Below are 14637 nucleotides of genomic sequence, written 5' to 3'. Positions count from 1 at the left end.
GAGACTGTGTTGCTAGGCTTTGAACTAAAATGTACAATGCGACACTGCAAATAACAAGATCCTAGAAAAATGCCATGGCAACATTAAGAATGCGTAATCTGCAAAGTCAAAGTTTCCTCTTTCTAACTCAGACCACAATACCATACGCCTATTTTCCTCGTATAAAAAGTTTTTCAAGTCATCCATTTTCTACCTGACACTTCCTCCTTATCTACCACGGTTTCTCCAAAATGGCTATGCTCCGATGTGTGACTTTCTAACTCAGACCACAATACCATACACTTATTTCCCTTGTATAAATAGTTTTTAAAGTCAAGACACTAAGAGGTGTTTTAAATGCACAGATTGGTCCATACTCACATTCGAGCTCGATGAAGTTACTGATTACGTGAAATTCTGTGGCGACAGTGTGGTAGACGGATGATAAACCTTACATTATAAAATAAATTAAAGACTGCATACAGGAAAAAGCTTGCCTTCAAAAATAGAAAAAAGGCAGGACTATCAGTAATTTGAGAATAACTCAAACAGCTTCTTACAAATGCAAGAGAAGCTTTTAAACACCCAAAAGACTTTGGCACTATAACATCTGATACTCACATGAACCATGAAAAAAAATAATTATCGTGGACAAACTGCAAAAATGAGCTGAATGAATTGTACTTGAAGTCTGGGTCGCTCTGAAGTTTGACATTGTTGCAGCCTTTGCCAGATACTGATGCCCCCTGCTGGCTGGAAGGTGACCCGCCCAATGTTCAGTGTATGCAAAAGAACTACCACCAGCATACTGTCCCATATTGCAACGGTCTTTGGACACTCACACTGTTCCAGCTTTGTGGAAGAAGTCAACCCTAACACCAGTGACTAAAGAACCCTCTGCCACAGTGAATAATGATTGTCGTCTTGTAGCTTTGACCTCCTGTGGTCATTTAATGTTAAGCGAAATTTTCATGAACGCAACACTGAAGATGCCATCCTCTGCATTTTGCACTTTGCACTCTAAGCACCTGAAGAACACAAAAGCTTACGCTAGAATTGATTGAATTTATTTCAGTTTAGCATTTAATACTGTGCATCTGCTTTTAGAGTAGGAGAAGGAAATGAGTGTTAACCCTGCCCTGATCAAAGAGTTTTATTCTTTTTTTATATATAGGACACAACTAGTGAAAGTCAATGGGGCGAGGGGGGAGACCAAACGTAGCAATACAGGGGTCCCACAAGGTTGTCTGGTATCACCTATACTTTTTACACTGTACACTAATGACTGCAGAAAAGAACACCCCAATAGTTATGTATAATTAGGATTTTGAGCCTTCTTCACAAAGACATGAACTTTTCTTTGTACCATAATGGGATAGGCACCTTTATCAAGTGGTGTGACACTAACAAACTTACTTTAAATGTCACTAAAACACAGGAGACCTGAGACAAGTGACTGACCGTGACCCAGTGGTCATCAAAAACCATAAAAAATCACTAGTTTGTCCCTGTCCAAATACTTCCACATGGACAACCTTCTTGGCTGGAAAACACACATTCCTAACCTGTGCAATAGACTGCAACAGAGACTTTACTTTCTAAGGTGACTGTATGGAGTGAGCAGCCAGTGCTGATGTTTTACCAGGTGATCCTTGAGAGCATCATTAGATATGGAATCACAGCATGGTTCGACAAGTTAGCAGTACAGCTGAACAGCCGGCTTGCCAGTGCGCACAAAATAGCTATGAGGGTATAGGGAGGAAAGAATATGAGCACATAAAAATCCCCCCTATGCCAAAGTGCAAATCAAACCGATTGAAGTTATCATTTGTCATAACCTCCCTCAAGCTGCTGAACTCTAATACTTAATCTATAGAGCAATTTGAAATGAAATGAAAAAGCACTTTAATTATTATAGTTTTTTCATATAGTCGCATAGTCTCTTTTTAAGCTGCCGTATTGTCAGTGTATGTTTGTTTGTTTTTGTGAAGCAATAGATTGTAGCACTGTGCCCAAGACACATTTACCCTCTGGGACACAAAAAGTTTATTCTATCCTATTCTATTCAACAGCAGTCGATTAGCTTAGCTTAGCTTAGCTTAGCGCAAAGACAAGAAAGCAAGGGGAAAACAGCCAGCCTGGCTCTGCCCAAATTATAATTATTTACTATCAATGGTCCAAAAAAGAAAAAAATATATCTACCTGCACCTTTCAAGGTCACTTATACACACTTTTTTTGTTGTTTGTTTAATCCTTAAAAAACTTTTAGTAGTAAACATTGACAGTAGGTGTTTAGACAAATTGTGGTTTTACCGGTGTCATTCTTCTCATGAAACTCTCAGCAGGAAATGAACAATTGCTGGGTGTTAGTTTCTGTCCTTGCCAAAAGCACATGGAGCGTTTCTACTGTTCCACACAATCATGTTTTTCTCTTCACTTTAACCGACTGTCTGCCATTATTTTTTGCAGTGTACGAGGCAGGAAAAGCAGTGAAGAAAGGTGTGCCCAGTCAGTATGCTCCCACCATGTATGCTCCCAGTATGTATGCTCAGCCAGCATACAGTGGCCCGCTAATGAACCAGCCCGGTATGCCCCTGCTTCCTCTACCCAACGGAGCTGGAGCCCTACCGCCACATAATGGGTACGGTCGAGAATATGATGGCGCCAGCTCAGGTGAGCGATACTTGCATTATGAGTCATTTTTGTAGAAGTTCTCATTATCTTCTGATTGTGGGGAAGACATTATCAGTTAAAGTAACTTAACTGAAAATATGAGTTTCATAATGACATAAAATTGCCTACCTAATTTGTTTAATGCGGAGCTTTGTTTAAATTTGCCTTGTTGTGTGTGCAGTGGGACAGGGCTCCCAGGTGCCTCTGCTGCATGATGGGGACCAGGACCACAGTGAGTACATGGCACTTTGTATTTGTGTACATCAGCCTTGCCACCTGTACTGTAAAACTTTCCCATTAGAGAGATGTGGATCAAGTTACTTATTAAAACTGATATTTTTGCTGTGTGATTATTCAGATATCACCCTCAGTCATGTGGGTGGCTATCAAAGGTGGGTGTGAAAAAGACACTAGGGGAAAACATTAAACAGTATATAACATGACCTCAGATGTTATTACTAACAAAGTGCTGTGTGTGCTTTGCCATTCTGAAATTAGTCACGTCTGTGCCACCTCTTGTCTTTCTTCAGAAAGTGGATGATCTCTGGTGGAATTTCCCTAACTCAGTATAAGTGTGTATATCCTTAATTTATCCCACCAATTTATTTAAAATGGTCCATTGAGCAAAGGATAAACGCCACGTGTTATAAAAAGTCACATGTAAGACTACTACTGCATATTTAGGTCACCCAAAAAGGGGGCAATTTGCATATTGTCATTTAACTTCTGCTGCTTGGCATTAGGGGTAAGTATCATTATGATATTAGCGTTCGCCTCAGATTAGGTACAGATTTTGAATCAGTACAGCTCCACAGACAAAACACAGCTACATAATTATACCTTTTGTGCGAATTATTCCTTATTCTTTATTCCATGCACTCTGAAATTAGGACTACTATGTCATGTCTTTGCCATCTGAGAAAAATACATTTTGATTATGATGACTAATAAATAAGTGGGTATACTTTACTACACTATCCTACACTACTGCTCTAACCCTAGGATCTAAATGTAGATAACATCTACACATAGATTTACATATGACGTATCCCTAGTAATGAATATTTGACATCATATATGTGCGAGTGATTGATTCTTACTTTATTGTATCTGTGTGACTTCTTGATTAACAATTTAGTTAGAATTATACTTTTGGCGTATTCACATTTATTTTCCCCTGTGATAAGCATTAGTTCTGCAACTTTTTTCATTATCAATTAATCTGTAGATTGAATTAATTGATTAGTTGTGTGATACATAAAATGGTGAAATATGTTGATCACTGATTCCCAAAGCCAAATGTGATGTCTGTGTTTAGTCCACATCTCAAAGATGTCCAATTTACTGGCTTAAGGGACGAGAAAGAACCTTAAAAAACATTCACATTTGAGAAGCTGAGATCAGAGTATTTGGACTAATCAACTAATCGTTGATCGTTCAGTTTCAGGAGTCACATTATCCCAGGTAAACTTCAAAAATCATATCAATAATTGAATCTAATAAACCTAATAGATTTCCAGGAACTGTTTGTATCAAGTAGCTCATGAAAAATAAAGTGTTTTAGATTCCAGTGTGTTTGATACATATTAACTCAATATTTAAGTAAATAATTAAATTAAAATGGGCTTTATTGGCATGGGAATACATTGCCAAAGCAAGTGCAAAATAGAGAGATTAGTAAAAAAGTACTTAAAACAAAAAAAAAAGTAGACTTGTAGTATTAATATAGATATTGGATCCAACTCCCAGTCAGAATTGGTAGATACCTAATGGTAAGGGACCTCGCCAGTACTAATGAAAGGACTCCAGTGTGTGAGTACTCCTTTTACTGCAGTTATGTTTAAAACACAGTGATTCAGCGTATTTGCATGAAGCTGAAATCTGACTTCCTTTCTTCTTCTTACCAGCTCGCAGTGGGTATCGTATCCAGGTGGATCCTGATGGGAACGCCACACGTGCCATTTACTATATGGAGAAGGAGCTTTCCAAATTGGACCCGGCCAGACCTGCCAACTACAATCGCTGTGAGTGACTGATCACTTACTGTTACTCTGGGTACAGTTGCACGCCAACAGACTGCTCAACTACTTCCTGTGTGGTTAATTTTTCGCACCCATGCGACTATTAATCCTGGCTGCAGTGACCTACTTTCAGTAAACTTGCTGGTCTTCCTGTAATTTCAATCCGGTCAGAACACCTTTCTTGGAAACTTACTTCATTTAGACCAGTGCAAACTGTGGCTCTGTGGCTTTTTCATTGATAATATTGTGACAATGTGTACCCAACAAAAAACATTGTATTGTACTTACTACTAATTACTTTATTAATCCCACAATGGGGAAATTCCCTTGTCACAGCAGCAATTACTTGAAATACAGATATAAAAAACTATGATAAAAACTAAACTATGGTATGGTGGTAATTTGAAAAAACAGAAACTACAACATTTCATCTTTACCATTTCATCAACTAAACACTGAGTGGAAAATTTTACTTTACTTCTTCTGTACTTCTCACAAGAGGTACAGTTTTTGAATCAATTTCACCTTAAGCAGTAAATCTGCTTCCTCCTCAACTGTCTATCTTTTGGATCTCTCTTTCAGCGTTGTCCTGTATTCTGTAATTTCCCAATGGTAATAAAACCGTCTGAAGTTTCGGGGTTGAATTAACGAGGACCGCAGGATATTTCATTTTTCATTTATTCTTAATGTGAATCCTGTCCAAATGGAGCTTTAGTTTGCTTATTCTTCACCAAGAAACCATTTAATTTTATCTGGTCTACTTATCATCTCTTCTGCTCTGTTTTTCCTCCCTTAGTGGATAATATGAGTGAAGTCACTTCCTTGCATGATAGCTTGGAGCCTCGAGGTCGTGGGGGGCGTTCCCAGCCGCCACCTCTAGCCACCGTCTATGACCGGGATGAAGCCATGAGCACCATCAGCAGTGTTTCCCAGCAAGGCCACCGCCGTGATGACTACCCGCGCCATGGTGGAGGGTACGTGGAGAATCGCGTACGTGCCCGCTCCATGGACAACCTTGATGACATTGGACGGCGGTACGGCCGAGATGACTACTCACCACACCGGCGCCCAGATGAGCCCAGAGGCAGGAGAGGGTGAGTCTCATTTCTCCGAGTAACACTTCCGAACCATTATCACCCTGTTTAGCAGTGGTGATCATTTACTTGTTGTCTGGCTTGATGCGTTATGAGCTTTGTCTTGATGTGTAGAAAACTGTTCAGATTTACTCAAGAATTGATCAAGAAAAACAAACCCACTCCATTCAACAGCTCAGCTTGGCTACTAAATGTATGTCTCTTTTCACACTAAGCAGAAGGATCCTTTAGCAAACAAAAGTATTAATCTAAACATTAATGCTGAAAGTCAGAATATTATCTTGACTTAATTGTCATATTCTGCTTTTCTGCTTAATGCCTTAAGATCTATAAAATAGAAATTTGCTAAAGATTTTATTTTCATACTGTTTTTTTTTTCTTTACTTGAAGTAATATCAAACTGATTTATTTGCTATATTTAAATGTTAAAACCTGATTTATTAAGCCTTCTGACTCTGAATTAAGCTTTGTAGATGGTGGCATGTATTGGCCGGCTGCTGCTGCCATTTAGCACATGATGAATGATGAAGTGTACAGCAGGCAAGTCAAGTTTCCCAAGAATTTGAGGTACAAATGTTGATACAAAAAGGGTTTCACAAGGGAATAAATTATACTTATTCCTCTCTGTGCAGAAACTGTGAACTAAATTAAAAGAGAAATGGGACAGACTTCGATGTGCAAACCCTTTTTTGGATTCTGTTTGGTTACCTGCATCCCAGATTGTTTTTAAAAATTTCATTTGTTTGAATGTTTTTTACTATCTATGCACAGTGCACTATGTATGTAGAAATACAAATATAATTATGTTCTTTGTGTGTATGTATAGTATATGTATGCCATGTTTCTGTGTATAAATATAGTATATATATTTTCTTTCAAGCATCTTGGCAACCCCAAGAATTCTTTCTAATCTTATCTTTCAGTGTGTATGGTGGGAGTAACAGACGCTTTCCAGAAACCTTTACCATGAAAGTATAGCAGAGGTGTTTCCCCTGATAGATGCATCTATGTAATAATGATACTTCAAAAAAAACCTGTTTTTTCCTTTCACTCCTCCCATAGAGGAAGGAATCCATATTATCATCATCACCATCTTCAGTGTATTTTTATTCAAACATAATAAAATAAGATAAGATATACCTTTATTAATCCCCCATAGAAGAAATTCAAGTTAAACGCAGCAGCATTGGGGAATATAGTGCAGTAAAAAGAGTACAGTGTACATGCATCTCATCACAATAAGAATATTACAAAATATAATAGAAAATATAAATTAAAAATATATACACTATATGCAATGTGCAAGTACAATGGTGTGCAAATTATTTTAAACAGCTTGACAAAAAATGTGCAATTTAAGATAAATAATATAAGTTTGGTTGAATTAAAACCAGTCTTAGTCAGCGGGGGTGGGAGGTACTGGGTGCTGTGGCGTTGTGGAGTCTGATGACCGATGGCACGCTTGTCTTTTTCCTTGAGCTGTTTATATCGTCAGTCGTGTCAGATTTGACTTTGATTATTAAGACGGCAACATATTTCTTTTCCAAGTTTAGAGGGAAATAACAAGCACTTTCAGTTGGAGGTGTACACCGGGTGTGGCCCACTAACTAAAATGTGGTTTCATACTGGTAGTTTCAGTGGTTTTATGTGCTACCAACAAGAAAGCTTATGTAACATCTTTCAGACTGTCACACTGTGTTTAGTAGCTTTATATAATGTAATAATAATATATATATATATATATGCAATAATTGCATGTAGCTCAAACCTCAGGTGCTGGTTTAAAGTGATTTATTTCTACAAGATATAGTAACCAGGTTTAAGTCAACTGTGGTTTAAAGAAAGGACACAGCAATGAGGTCTAAACTTAGTTTAAACGGGTCTTAAACATTTATTCAGCAGCTAATCTAATGTCACAGCCCGGTATGTTTCTGTTTCCCCTCAATTGGCTGCTTTCTGTTTCTTCAGTTCGGATGATGGGTGGAGCAGCAGTGCCCGCAGCGGCCACGACCGCGACTTTGATGACCGCAGGCGGCGTGACTACTCCCCTGATGATCGGCGGAGAGGAGACAGGGGGGACTACGGTGGCCTCCCAGGGAGACGCAGCCGCAGCCGTGACGATCTGATGGACCTGGAGAGGAATCGCCCGACTGACGGCGCTGCCAGGGGTGGGCGTGTTGATTATGATGACAGCTTCCTGCGAGAAGCCATGGAGAGGAAGAAGATGGGCGAGCAGCAGAGGGCACGCAGCCGGGAGCGACTGGACAGCGAGAGCGACCGCTCGGATCGGGGGAGGGCGCCACGTGGGCCTCCGCCGCTTCCTCAGAACCCGCCCTCTGGATATCCCGGTCGCCGTGATGACTACCCACCCCCACCACCTCCACCGTACGGTGAAGATGAAAGTGTGTCATCTTCCAAAAAAAGCAACCTCCGCAAGGTGAGCCCCAGCAAAACTCATTCACAGACCAGGGTTCAGTCAGGTGCTCGTAACCACATGAACATGTAAGGGTTCTCGTAATTGCCAGTATGAGTTTTGCTCTTACATATGCAGTTCCTTTGCTGGAAACGTAGCAACATGAGTAGAGACAATCGGACCAGCTGCTGCCCAGCTGTGTGGAGTCTCACTGCTGTCTGTTAACTATCAGTTAATTTTGTGGGTTTGTGGGTTTTGAGCCTCAGCTTGTAAAGTGTACAGCCTTGTGCTGTCTCTCCTGCGTTGCCCTGTGTACAGTGATGCAGCTAAAAAACAAAAGTGCAGAGATTTCACTAAAAAAACACAAGGAAAAAGAAAAATATAGAATGTCACCACCCTTGTTCTTTACCTCTGATTGAGGCATCTAAAATGTGATTAAATCAGAATTTACGTTTGTACATTTGTCAAGTTGACATAACGTTTCTTGTCTTACAGAATGGAGCTGTGAGTCGGGAGAGCCTTGTGGTGTAAAACCAACCGTGACGTGAGCAACCTGCCCCAATAATGCAGCTTTGATCCATCCAAACAGGCGCAGTTGATTTATAAGACTGTAAATATTAGTCACACGGCTAATTTGCCGTACTGAATTTCATATTGCATAATATACAGCAAACTTATCACAAATTGATTCTGAATGTGTATGAATACTTTTCTAATAGGGAATAGGTGTACAGATGAAACATTATGTGCCTTTCCATGTATAAAACATTGTGGCTGCCACAAGTGCCTTAGAGTGTACAGAATTTTACTTGTAGATGTGAAAGTCAAGCTGATAAATAATTCCTCTACAGAAGTGTTTATATCTTGACGAGTAAACATGTTCCAATTGGTTTCAACATTTTTAACATTTGTGTAGTTTCAGTTAGCTGATACAGGTACTAATGTAGATTTGTAGGGGTTTACAGATTTTCCTGGCTTTTTACTTTTTTTGTAAGAAAAGCTATGTACATTTAAAGGAATTGATTTTATCTTTGCTTTTAGTTGTGTTAGATTGCTCTGTGTCTTTAGTAACCTGGTGAACAAAATATAATTTGTGTTTGAGTACTTGCATTTTATTTTTTAACCTTTTTTTTTTTTTTTTTTTTACACAAAATTACAGTTTTAACCTTCAGTATATTGTACAGACGACCAGTAATACACTCTAAAAATGAAAATTATTATTGTGATGTGATGAAATTTTACAATAAAGGTCTCTATTGTCAGGGCATTTGTCTTGGCTTCACTTGACTTGTTTTACCACTAGATGACACCAACATGTTAGTCTGTAATTTAATGGCACAGTAGGTTAGGTTGTAGGAGGGTTGTTTGTTGTGGACCATATTCTGTTTTTCTCTTAAACTTGGGACGTATTAATTACAACAGTTGTTCATTGCTGTTGGATTTGGAACAGTACAATGTTTAAGACTGAAAAAAACCCAATTCAATCTCTATTAAAAGTTGCAGTAAAAGTTGCCCTTTCAATTTGCCCTGTGTGGTGGCACTCAGTGGGTGAACAAACGTACAATCAAACACAATCCATTAAAAGAAATCTGCGATAAATACGAAATGCTTGTGAAACTTAAAATAGAAAAGTTCAAGGTATTGCATTACATTCTATTTTACAAGTGTGCCCACTCCTCCCTACACTTGTATATATGTTTATATATGTGTTTATTTGTCCACTCACTCAGATTGTAGTTGCATATATAAGACTATCAAATGTGATTTTACACAAAACGTTGGTCATTTTAATATTTTAGATACTACAATGGGTGTATTGCATAAGAAGCAGCAGGTCAGGTTCCAATGTTTGTCCTTTGAAGTGACCCAGGCTAGAAAACTGCTGTCCTGTATCACTTGGTCATTATAGTTAATTAACAGGTATGAATACATGAGCAAATAATTGGTAAACTAACATTCAGAATGTAATTATATAAAATGTCTTGTTGTCAGAACTCTCCCTATCCTTTGCTACAGGTATCCTGAACTCTGGCAGTTAGTATGTCTTTCTCTACAGCAACCGTCTCCTCACACTGTATGTCATTACTGCTGTCACTTAACACCCTGAGGTCTCTGGTACTTCAGGGTGGTTGCAGTGACCAAGGCTGGTGTTAATCATCTGCACATTACCGCACCATGTCAGTTGTGACGGTGGTTACGTGCATGTGGCAAGTGAAGTTATGTTGAAATCTTTTATGTTATAATGGCAGCTTCTTTCTCAGCTCTCCAAATGAAGCTGTTTGCCATTCAGCTAACTTTAGTTACTCAGAACTACAATTGAAAACAAGTGCAAGCTTTATAAATGGTGCCTGATTTGACACAATTATAGCTTAATTTGGGAATCCTACACAACTATTATTTTATAGTAAATGGTTTTAGCAATTTAGGGAGTAAAAGTGCACATTTCACATAATAATCCAATTTTGCGAAGCAGTGTTAAATTCATTGACACGAAGTGCTAATACGCTTACCTGTGAGGTGCAACAGTTGTTTTGTTAGCCATGACAAAATGGTAGAGACTGGTCTAGATTCCCCTGGATGTCTCTGAGTTGAAACTGAAATTAGAACACCCCAAAATTAAAATAATACAACTGGAAAGCAATACATGTTAAATTCAATTTCAATCTCTGAATTACAATTTATAATTTCTGAAAATTTCAAATTCAAAACAGATTCAATTTGTGCTGGCACTAAAAACACTCCATACAAACAATGTGGAGACAGAATTCCCATCACTACAGTGTATCCCATCCCATCAGAGATCTTCCAGAGAAAGGAGATTTGTTCCGCAGTTGGCCGGTATTGCATTAGTCAAACGCTTGTCAGCAGAATATTCACATCACACCTACATCAAGCACACCTGACGTGGAAGTAACAAATGGGGCTAAACAGTTTCCTTGACTGCTGGAGTGAAAACAGCTCTGGTTGTTAATGGTCAATTACAACAATGAACCACCAAGTGGATGATGTTTGTTGCACCCTTGTCTCCAGACAAGAATTTCAATGTTGGATTATTCTATAAAAACCCTGGATTATGGTTATTTAGTTCAATGTTTTTCTTATTACTTCTTTCCACATCATATCTGCATGCTATCATCGTATGGTTAAGTTTAGAGTAAGAGCATGGTTACAGTTAATAAAAGCACAAATATTAATTGGAGGTCTGTGATTAGAGTCCTGGCTGCATGAAAGTTTGAAGCGCTACATGCCCCAGTCTACCAGCCCAACCTCCACATCTTTACAAAGTCCTGTGCTACGTATGAGGCACAGTTTTTCCTGCATTAGCACTGAAACTAGAGATTGCATGGGTATTTTGAGGTGCAGAATCCTCCCAGGGCCACTGGACTGGTTTGTCGATATGGATGGTAACATTTTAAAGGACAATTCCAGTTTTATCACAACATTTGACTCAATCATTGTTAGGATCTTGTTAAAACAAAGTCAGATGGTTGCAAGTAACATTGGAATTTCCCCATTGTGGGACAAATAAAGGAATATCTAAGAGTGGCCACATGATCACATTGGTTTTTAACTTGCTTGAAGGAGAAAACGAAGATAAAAGGAAAAAATATTACTGAAAACATCTTTCCATTACAGTTTGTAGACCAACTTTCTGGTATATAGGTAAAAACCTTTGTTTACAATCTGTCAGATTATCTGACTAATCAGTTTCTTGCCCTCTTGCCACGTTCCCAAATATGAGCCATTACGAGCAATATTACTTCGGTAGGTATGTTATCATAACAATAGAAATGATGGTCAAACTATATAAAAAAGACTAAGATGTGAAAAACAGAGTTACTCTTTAATAAATAAAAATAATGTGTGAATCTAACCCCCCTCCCCCATCATTACAGGTTCTGTATGCCAAAGATCCAATCTGCTGACAGAGAGAGAGGAGGGAGGAGGGAGAGCAGTAGAGAAAGCAAATGCCGAAGGAGAGAAGAGGACTCTCTGAGCTCCTCACTGGCTTCAGATCAGCTGATAAGGTAAGAGCTCTGCTACTCTCTGATCTACAATTATTTTTCATTACTTTTAGATTCTCCTCATATGTAAATCCTGAACATGCTGCTTTGTTTTGCTTCACTGAATCGTAACTCTTTATCTGTTTTGTGTTCCTGTGTTTAAATTTCCTCATTTTTAAATTTTTTCTTTGCAATAGAATAGCAGTCAGTTTAATATTGTGGTCATAGGTGGCCACACCAAAGAGACAGATATCTCACAGGAGTGAGACACAGTTCCTTTACACATTGTTTGAGTATTATGTCCAGATTTGATGCTATAACACAATCTATGGGGCAGCAGAAAAAAAGTGCTATTTCTTATGTTTGATAGCCATGCATTATGTATTTGCTGGTAGACTGGTGACTCAACAAGCTCATCATTTTTCCAACATTTTTACCAAAGAAAAAAACAAACATTAGGTTTGATATCGTTCTTGCCATGACGATTATCACCTAATTATTATGTTGAACATTTTTTGTCCTCACAGCCATGTTAACTGTATTTTTGTGCAAATACTTGGCAGTCATAACAAAACAGAAGCAACTTTTAATTAATATAGCTTAAGGTGCATGTTGCATTTCTACAAAATGGCTGTGAATAATCGCAATGTCTGAAAAAATTATAATGATAAAAAAAAGCCTGCATATGAAACACACTCCAAATTCAAGCCACACAGTGACAGTTGGAGCGCAATATGGGAACTTGAGCCAAGTAGGACAAATTTGAGATTAGTTGCACCTTTGGGAATAAAAATCCCATGTAACACAGGGACAGCAGCATGTCAACAGTGCTGTGAAAATGTAGTCCTGGACTGGGTCAATAACCCTTCACTAAGATATACAGTGGTGTCCAATGTGGTGAATAATAATAATTACAATATAATTTTCATTCAAGGGACAGTCTTAATGTCTTATTTGGTCTCAAATTTAATCTGGGACCCTTTCAAAGTCCCTCTGATTTTGACTTTTAATGTCTGATTTGGACTTTCACTGGAATTTAACTTGACTTTCAATATTCTCTCTTTTTGTCAGATCAATTAGGAAATCTTGATAGCCTGAATAGCACGCACAGCATATTTTAAACTAAAGTAGGTTTTAAGCCTGCTATTGGGGATTTGTTTCCATCTATTTCTGCATGTGTAATAAATTGCCACAATGTAACATGATTTAGGCAAAAACCTTTTAGGTGGAGTGATAAAAACATAAAATGCAATTATTTCTAGCGGTTTTGCAAATGGCAGTCATCCACTGCTTCTGTCCAGTAAAGTGGACAGAGCGACAATGGATCCATTCTCAGTGTGTTGTTCTGTCGCCCATCTCTGTCCAGCACAACCCAACAACCCCCTCATCCACCCACATACCATCTCTCCCCCACACCACCCTCCATGTCTACGCCATAATACTGTAAAAGCATGTTTGTGTACGTGTGTTTTTACACCATGTGGATTCTGGTGTGTTTTACTTAATACTGTTGCAAACGTAAAGGGTCATTGTATGTTTGTGGAATTGAAAGTTGGATATTAAAACTGTCCCCAAAAAGTGACTAAATTATAATTTTCTGCTTTTAATCCAGCTGCTTTATGTTTGAAACAGGATTTGGTTCAGATAAGAGCATCATGTATCTCAAACTAATCAGATTTGTGTGAAGCTGCTTGACAATGCATTTTTCAGATATTTCATTGGGGGTTTGAAGGCCCTGTACATAAATACATTTAAATTATTCTTGCTGATTGCACTTCTGCTCAGGTTGAAGGTAGGCGGCGCGATGCTGGTATAATGTGATGTCACAGGACTACTTATAAGAGTGACAAAGGTCTGATTTGCTCAGGCCTAACAGCAGAGTGAGGGAGCAGCCAATAAAGCACAATCTGTACATGCCCACTGGATTTACCATTTTTTTTAGCTCATAGCTAATAGTAGGACAATTTTCTCAACTTATTAAAGAAGACAAGATTGTGGTTGACTGTTGGTGGGAGACAGGATGATAATCACCTTCTCTCGTGTAAAAGTTGGACACTTAGCAAATCCCCATGCTGTTTTGGGGGACTATAAAGGCCATGATATGCAAGCAAAAGTGTTCATAGCACAATCGAAGGCGGGATGAAATACCTGCCATCAGCGAGACAGAAGACAAAGTAATCATTCAAATGGGGATAACGGCACACAATCACCTGCGACCATCTGACAAGCACTTTAGTTGGAGTATACTGATGCCTTTAAATGCCTTAGCCACCAAGACCCACAGTGAATTAACTGAAGAGAACATAAGACAATAAATGTTCACTACATAGTACAGTCATCACCAATATTTGAAGGTTTTACAGGAAGAGAAAAGAGGTATTTTGATATCAAAAATACTGGACAGTTGTTTAGTATCTAACAAGAGATAAATTAACAGTTAGCACAGAGAAACA

The 14637-nt window shown here is 38.5% G+C and overlaps 1 protein-coding gene across 2 annotated transcripts in view; it reads left to right on the top strand.

Moving 5' to 3' along the window:
• lsr (lipolysis stimulated lipoprotein receptor) overlaps positions 1-9445 on the top strand; it is a 17484-nt gene extending 8039 nt beyond the window's left edge. For both annotated transcript variants that reach the window (XM_035672453.1, XM_035672454.1), the window contains 6 exons: positions 2449-2652; positions 2834-2884; positions 4560-4676; positions 5470-5767; positions 7736-8204; positions 8676-9445. In XM_035672453.1, coding sequence (XP_035528346.1) covers positions 2449-2652; positions 2834-2884; positions 4560-4676; positions 5470-5767; positions 7736-8204; positions 8676-8711 — 1175 coding nt within the window. In that variant the 3' untranslated portion in view covers positions 8712-9445. The remainder of the gene's footprint in view (positions 1-2448; positions 2653-2833; positions 2885-4559; positions 4677-5469; positions 5768-7735; positions 8205-8675) is intronic.
• Positions 9446-14637: the final 5192 nt, after the last annotated feature.

The sequence above is a fragment of the Morone saxatilis genome, unplaced genomic scaffold (assembly GCF_004916995.1).
Source record: "Morone saxatilis isolate NCDOM2014 unplaced genomic scaffold, NCSU_SB_2.0 Contig24, whole genome shotgun sequence".
NCBI classification, from domain to species: Eukaryota; Metazoa; Chordata; class Actinopteri; family Moronidae; genus Morone; species Morone saxatilis.
Note: the sequence above shows the minus strand (reverse complement) of the source record. Positions and strands in the feature narration are given on the sequence as shown.